The sequence below is a fragment of the Solanum tuberosum genome, unplaced genomic scaffold (genome assembly GCF_000226075.1).
Source record: "Solanum tuberosum cultivar DM 1-3 516 R44 unplaced genomic scaffold, SolTub_3.0 scf00430, whole genome shotgun sequence".
In the NCBI taxonomy this organism is placed as follows: domain Eukaryota; kingdom Viridiplantae; phylum Streptophyta; class Magnoliopsida; order Solanales; family Solanaceae; genus Solanum; species Solanum tuberosum.
Window position 1 is genome coordinate 300,841 of NW_006239366.1, and position 8,165 is coordinate 309,005.

General features: G+C 30.7%; 1 protein-coding gene across 1 annotated transcript in view; it reads left to right on the forward strand.

The window, feature by feature from the left end:
* Positions 1–5,555: 5,555 nt before the first annotated feature.
* The window catches only part of LOC102583266 (probable envelope ADP,ATP carrier protein, chloroplastic), a 7,075-nt gene continuing 4,465 nt past the window's right edge, over positions 5,556–8,165 (forward strand). The window contains exons 1-2 of the mRNA XM_006363531.2: positions 5,556–5,964; positions 7,502–7,558. Coding sequence (XP_006363593.1) covers positions 5,617–5,964; positions 7,502–7,558 — 405 coding nt within the window. The 5' untranslated portion in view covers positions 5,556–5,616. The remainder of the gene's footprint in view (positions 5,965–7,501; positions 7,559–8,165) is intronic.

The window sequence follows — 8,165 nt, forward strand, 5'->3', positions numbered from 1 at the left end:
ATATATATATTGATTTGGATTGGTTGGCTTACAGTGAATACTCTCCAATTATGCACTTCCACATTTATTTCACTAACTTATAATTTTATTTTAAATGTGCAGGAAAATGCCGGTAATTGAATTTGAATTGCATGTGGCCAAAAGTAAACTCGGTCTATTGTAGTGAACGATGAAGAGTTTTTGTAGTACTATTGTCATATATGTTTGAATGCATTTGGTTTTGTGTAGTTTATTGATAGTAGATATCTTTAAGCAATCACTTTCTAAGTATTGGTTGTACAAGACATGTTTCTCGAAGTTTATTTGAAATATATAGCTTCGATTTAATTATTAGCTAATTTTGTGCTTTAGGCCACTTCTATATTTAATTATGTGATTATATATTAAATATATGCAAATAAAAATTATTATTATTTTTAAAAAAAATTGTCGCTACAAAATTCTACACAACATTGCCACACTTCAAAAGTGTTGTTGTAGGACGTCCAATGTTATCTTGTAAATAAGAAAAGTTACACTTTATAAGTGTTGCTCTTGATGAGATATAAAAGGCATCGCTTTTTAAGTGTGACCAATAAAAAGCAAAGGCAACGCTTTTAAGTGTAGTATAATAAAAAATAGGTGTTGCTAATTCATCACAACAAAGCGTGCCCTTATACCTCTTTGGCTACGTTTTATAAGTGTAGCCAAAGATGGCGACATTTAAAAAGTGTTGCCTAATGTCAAAGGTTACGCTTCACTAGGCCACCCCCTAAAAAGTGTTACTTAAAGTCAATAAGTGTAGCCTTTTATCAAAGGCCACACTTTTTGCTAGTTTAGGCTACACTTTACTGGGGTGGCCATAGGCCTAAAATGGTGTAGTGCTTGTTACGTTTATAATAATTTATGATTCAAACTAAAGCTAGTTAAAAATATGAGGGTGTTAGTAATGAAGGGATTATAAGTTATGTGTTAAAAATAGAGAATATGTGTTATATATGCACATATTGATTATGCAGAAATTAATTATTCATGTATTAGTTAATCCATTTGTATAAATTATTAAATGCCCTCATAATTTGTATATACATAGTTATTCTGGTCTCTAAATTTCAAATTAAACATCATATTAATTTCATATACAAATAACTTATCTCATAACCCGCTACAAAATATGATATTATGCATAATTCAATACATGTATAACTCACCTCTAAACCATATACCCAACGCTCCTAAAGGCATATAAAAAAGAAAAAGTAAGGGTTGGATTTGTACTTTGTAGTATACCAAATAACCAAAAAAAAAATAAAAAACAATATTCCAATAATACAAAAATTCTTAAAATAAATAAATATATTGTGTACAACTCAAACTCAAACTTTATACTATATAATTATGTAAATATATGGAGTTCAACTCAAGCTTTATGCTGTATAATTATCGATAAATTTTACGTGACACACCTATTAAAATAATGATTAATATAGTGAGTTTATCATTTTACCCAAATCAATTAATAGGGTCCTAAACAGATTTATTCACTATATTTTTCAAAGACATTAACTCAATGTTAATAAATTGAGGGTAATATAGGAAAAAATTGTTCTTCCTTGATTTGTCAAAAATAACAAGTAAAAAGAGAAATCAAATTAAAAAATATTTGATGAGTAAATAGGGACGAAGGGAGTATATATTTGAGGGTTTATTTATAGATTTCTTATATAATTGTACATGTGATGAAAAAAATTCAATAAAAATAGCTATATGTAAATGTAATGTAATAATATTGTATAAATATATATGTAATGCATCAATATTTTATAAATAATGTATAATTGTGTACATATAGATTAAGTTTCAAAGATAAGGTGTAATACAAGTTAGAAAATTGCGAAAAATAAAACGAAGGATTCTTTTTTTGAATAAAGTTCATTTTTTCCTCATTGATCATGAAGAATAGAACTTTTGTGTTTAGATATAGAACCACTTCATTAAAGAGTTGAGAAGATAGTCTCCTCTTGCACTGTAGCCTTTGCTCATTCGCTCTTTGGCCTTGTTCTTTGACTTTAATAATAATGTGGTTGGTTGATAATTTTTTTGGACAAAATTTATTTTTCATTTTCAATAATTAGTTTTTATATATATATTCATTCGTGCAAAAGTATTTAAAATTCGAGGAATCATTTCCAACAAAATTTTGGAAAGGACCTATTTGTTCCGTACAAATACTATCTTTCAACAAACACCAAACATGTTCTAAACAAGTGGCTTTTGCACCATTTCAACTCACATTTTTAGCTATAAATACAAAGGTTTATCCTTAGTTTTCAGCATCCAATTTGCTGAACTTCTTCAATTTATATTCTTACAAATAAATATCAAATCTTTGTGTGATGAGTTCGATGAAGTTATTAACATTTGAGATTCCGCTACACCAATAACAGAATACAAATGTATTATCATGGAGTAAATAATCTATAACCTTGAGTACAATGAGGAGATTAAATTTCTTAAGGATACACAATGAATTTTGTGGTCTTGAATATTTTTGTTGAGAGTCAGCACCTTACCAGAAGTCATCTTCATGTTTATCTTCGCACTTCCTCCAACTTTGAATGTTCTCATCGACTTCTTTCACCATGCTTGCATGATTCTTTTTCTTGTTTTTTTTTTCGAAATTCGATAATTACACTTAGGATGTATTCCTTGCATAATAAGTTTGAGTGTGTTCGCTAATTTTCGGGTATGCCTTCCTCAGGAACATGATTTTTAATCTCCAGAAATCAAAATACAAATTTTAAAAACACATTCCTTGAGATTGTTATCTGATTTAATTAAATATGTATTCAGTAAAATATGAAGAGCAAACACTATTAGAGAAATAATAATAGTAAACAAGATATAAAAAATGAACAATTGAGCCCACTAAATTTACAATCTTTAACAAAAGTATTTCCCCTCAAGTATCAAAGGTTATGAAATGTATCATCCTAAAATAAAACGATTTGCTTCAGCAGAATAGTGGTGCCTCAAGTTCCACTAAACTTCGAACTCACTTAATGGCTGCAAATCGCATTCGAATTTTTAAGAAAAGAAGAATAGAAAACTTAGAAAAATCGTTGTTGAGAAATGAGAGAAACCCCTCTATTTATAGCCAAGTGTAGAACAAATACTTATTATGCCATATCAAATAAATTAAACTCTTTGAAAAAGTATAATCCATCGAAAAAAATCACAATTCATTGAAAATGACACAGCTCTTTAAAAAATTACAACCGTTCAATGTGAAAATGTGCTATCAAATTGCATATTTTCTATTGATGTTTTTATTTTGTGAAAAACACTTCATTTTTCATACACACTTTTTAAAACCCAACAATATGTTCCCTTGTTGGAAAACTATATGCACAACGGAAGCATATCAGAATCATACCACTTACATGAATAATAAACAACCAATACGTTATGCTAGAACACATATAATCATAATAGAACACATAAACATGCTGAAATTGATTCAAGAATTACCTCTTGAAGCATGAACAAATGTCTTCAAGTGAATAAGCAGACATTCAAGCGGATCCACAAGTTAGACAACACTTCGATAGTCTTCTACAATGATTCCAAGTTCACATTCGAACTCTCTTAATACTTCAATGGGCAAGTTTCGTATATAAAACTTTTTTTTTCTTTCTAGGTTAGAAGAACCCCTACTTATAGAGATTTCTTCTCAATCCAAAAAAGAGAAGAAAAACACACAATCCTTTTCTTGAACCAGAAAACACACGCTATTCCTCCTTTTTATCTAGAAATAGGATTTTGTGTTCTAGTTAAATTTGAGCACTGTAGGGACCACAAAATTAATTACTAAGACTTCCTATTATGGAAATAATTTCAAATAATTATTCTGAATTATTCTTACCGTGATAAATTACAAATCATTCCCCTAGAAATTCGTAATTGCACTCCTCCAATTATACTTTGAAATTTCCCATTTTAAGATTACAAATACTAATCAATAAACGAAATTACTGACGAATTTAATTTAATGATTAATATCCTTTAGAGCGCTGCTTAATCTATTTCATGTGTTGGACTCCGAAATCCACTTATAATGTTTGACACAATGAAAACTTATAAGCTTCTCAAAAAGGCATATCATCAATCTCTATATCGAGACATGGATCCATCAACTAACTTTATTATTTCACCAATATATATTATTATCATCTAATCTATCAGTCAGAATCTTACTGTTTAATAAATCAAAACAATAATTATTATATGTAGATCATAATATTTATATCAAACTTAAGAATATAAGTACATTTAACAGTTAAGAGAATATGCTTTCTCTACTCGGTCCCGTTCAATACATACAAAATGCACTATCACAAGAAGTTGGAACTATACCGTTTCCATAATTAAGATAAATTATATATAATCTTGTGTTACAATCGTACCGATGACATGTCTAATTTCCATCTTAGATTGTGAACAAAAAAACTTTTTACTTGTAAGAACCGATAATTTAATCCTCTGTGTATAAGCTAAAACTCTATATACTAAATCATCTACTATATAAGTAAATAGACACCATTAATGAATATATGATCTATAAAAACTGAATAATAATTATTCTATGATAAATACTATAACTAAACATATTGTTAATAGTATATATCATAACACCCTTCTCGATTGAGAAGAAATGCTCTCTAGTCACTCACAAATTGAAAGAAAGAAAATGTCATATCAAATTTCTTTATGTGTAAAATTCAAAATATCTTATAAAATAACATAAAATTAAAAAATAATTGCAAAAAATTATAAAATCAAATCTTTTCTCACTCATTGATCCCAAAAATAGTTATAGATAAGTGAAGAGACAGCCACGTTTAAAATATATATATTTTTAAATGATTTGATTTTGAAAGATGAGGTTGAATCTAGTGGGCACTCACTATGTAACAAGAATGAACAACTTAATTGCACATTTGATGAATAATATACTCACGTTACCTAACATCATTTATATATATATATATATATAAAAGATTAGTTGGAAGATTCTTATTTAGGATCGACTTGATTTTCTTTGAATTTTTAATTCTTGGACTTGTAGATTTTCATTTGCCTCAATCATTTGGTAGTTACCAATTTTAAAAAGTTAAAAACACACTTTACATTTGCCTGTTGAAGATAGCACAAATAACTTTGTGTATTTTATTGTGTTTGATTATTTTTCTCAAAGAATTAAGAGGCGGTTTGGTAGCTAGTAGTAATTTTATTTGTGATGTTACATTTTTCAAAAGTTAATTTGATTAATTTTTAAAATTAAATTAGATTATATTTATTCGATATTTTAAACAAAAAAATTAGATATTAAAAAACTATACGAAAAATACTACCAATTACAATTTTTCACATATCAATATAATGAAAAAATAAATCATAAAATATTATCAAAATTCTTATAGTTTAACTCTATAAAAAGGAAACGAGCACAATTAAGTGGACGAATGAAGTAATATATATATATATAACCAAAATAAACCCAAAGTTTCCTTTCTAAAACCCCTCTTATCTTCTTCACAACAGAGGAAGAAAAAGCTTCATTCCTCTGTATCCACCATGAGGAAGAACCGACCCGTTTTGGTATCCATGGACATTCCGGCTCTTGAATTGTCCAACACCAGTATTCAATCTTACCCATCACAACAATGGAAGAACAAATTTGTCGGTTCTGCCAGTTTTTCTAAAGAAATTGGGTGTAATTTTGGTTGTATTTCGTTATCGGAGAATTTGGATGAAAAAGCCTTTAAAGGGTTTAATCCTACAACAACTCAGCTCTTAAAGCACCCTTTGGCTATGGTTGCTTTGGTTCCTAGAGAAGCTGCATTGTTTGCTGCAGGTGCTATTGCTGGTGCCGCTGCAAAATCTGTTACTGCACCTCTTGACCGTATCAAGCTCCTCATGCAGGTTCTTTTTTGAAACCCCTTTATGTAATTGTACATTTGTTTCAATTTGTTTGTCGTGTTTTGACTTTACGGAGTTTAAGAAGTATCAAAATGCCCTTTTAATCTTGAATCTTGTGGTGTTAAACATATTGAGTGTAAAATTGAAATTAAAGAGTTTGTCGAAATAAGAAAGAATTTCAGACAAATAAATTGAAATGGAGGGAGTAATTGTTTTGGGTGTTTTTATGTATCATATTGCTGCTGTTTCTTTGGATGATTGAATTTGCTCAGTTGAACTTTAGGCTTAATTTCTTGATAATTTAGGCTTTTGTTTGTTCAGCTGAAGAAAATATTTTCTATACAGACAATCATTTTGTACAATTTTTTCAAGTCAATAAAATGGGTCCCAATAAAGTGAAGAGAATGTTCCCCCTTCCCCCAGGGTGTCAATTTCAAGAATAATGATAGTACAGCATGGGCTGTGTGTCAAGAACGAGTTCGAACCTTGGCAAGTGAACCAAGAAAAAAATACACAGGATGACATAGCAGTAGATATAGAGGATTCTTATGGATTTTATGATACTTTATAAGTAGTTGACTGTAACAAAATGTTCAAATTGAACTACAGTAACTAAGATGGAATGCAAAATGACGTTGGAGCATATTTGGTTAGTGGACTGGATTTTATATGAGATATGGCCAGATTAGTCATCCACTGATAAGAATAATGACTTAGTTGCGGCTAAGTGCGATGGTACTTCAATTCACATGAATTCTGTTTGGTATTACTGGCATTTGCAAGTGTTTGCGTTATTTTTTCATAGTTCTAAAGGATGGCTAGTTTGCTAAATTACTCATTTCAAGGGTTTATAACCTTTAAACTTCTATGATTTAGCCAAAAAGTCCACATCCTTGGTGGGAGTACTTTAAATCGACTTCTACTCTTGCCATCTTATGCTATATTCCTGAATGTGTAGCTTAAAATCCCAAAGTAGCTTGTTTGTCCAGTCTTTCATGTCTCTGGAAGAGGTAGAGAGTGGGCTTACATTCAGCTGCAATGTGGTTATGCTATTGACCTGTTTAATGTTTAAAGGAACAATGTGCATATTACTGCTGATTTTGATGTACTATGAGAAGGAGGAGAAAGAATGACTTGCCTGATAAATATCGGTGCAAGAATGATTTTTGGGGTTATACTCCTCTTCGTCTCACCACTCTTCTGGTGTGAGCTCTGTTTGAGAATAACAAAAGTTTCTGTGTTGGAACTTGACATATTGCAAGCATCCTTTCTCACTATGCAGTTGTGTGGCCAATATGGAAATCTTAAGCTCATACTTATATTCATATACATTGCCTCAATTTTGTACTTTGTACTTGCTATTATCTTCAGCTGATGACACCTTTTCTTGTTAAAATCCTTCATACGCCCATCGATTCAGGTTACTCATATGGTGACTCTATGGCATTCTGAGTTTGAATGCATTTTGTATTTAACCACAATCACTTTTATGTTTTCTATCTTGCACTTATTTCTTCCTTATTTTCGTGTTGGTTGCAAGACACATGGACTAAGAGCTGGGCAAGAAGCTGCAAAGAAAGGAATCGGATTCATTGAGGTATTGTATTGCTGTGTTGCTTCTTGTTACTTTCTGAGATATACAACATAGACCGACTTGAGGGTAGAAATACAGTCAAGTTGTCAGTCAGCATTGATGACTGACTTCTACCGCCGACTAAAAAATGTAGAATTTGGCGTATGCCTCAGTTTTCCGTCTTTAGATAGTTTTTTTTGGATGATAGACAGTATGATGAATATATAAATCTAGTAGCATAAAACTTTCTGCCTATTTATTTTATTTTATTTTATTACTTCTCTTTACTTGGTTATAAGCCTTTGAATCTCTCTGTAATGTTATATGTTGTGAAGCAATTGAGTCCCTCATTGATTAAAAAGTTAAAAAGACTACAAGTACTGGATCTATAATCTAAATGGGCTCTCCCACCTTATAGGCAAGTATTTTGGGTCAGGCTCTCCTGTTTACCCTTTAACAGTTGATACCAGAGCAGGTTGATCAACTCTTGAGGCAGCAACTTGGAATTTTGGCCCAATAGAGTGCCGTGAGTGGTGGCCTGGATTCGTCTGGGGTGCCATGGCCAACTGTGGCAGGGCTCAAGGAGTGCCCTGGACTCAGGATTGTCAGTCGTAACAAGCCTACCCCCCCC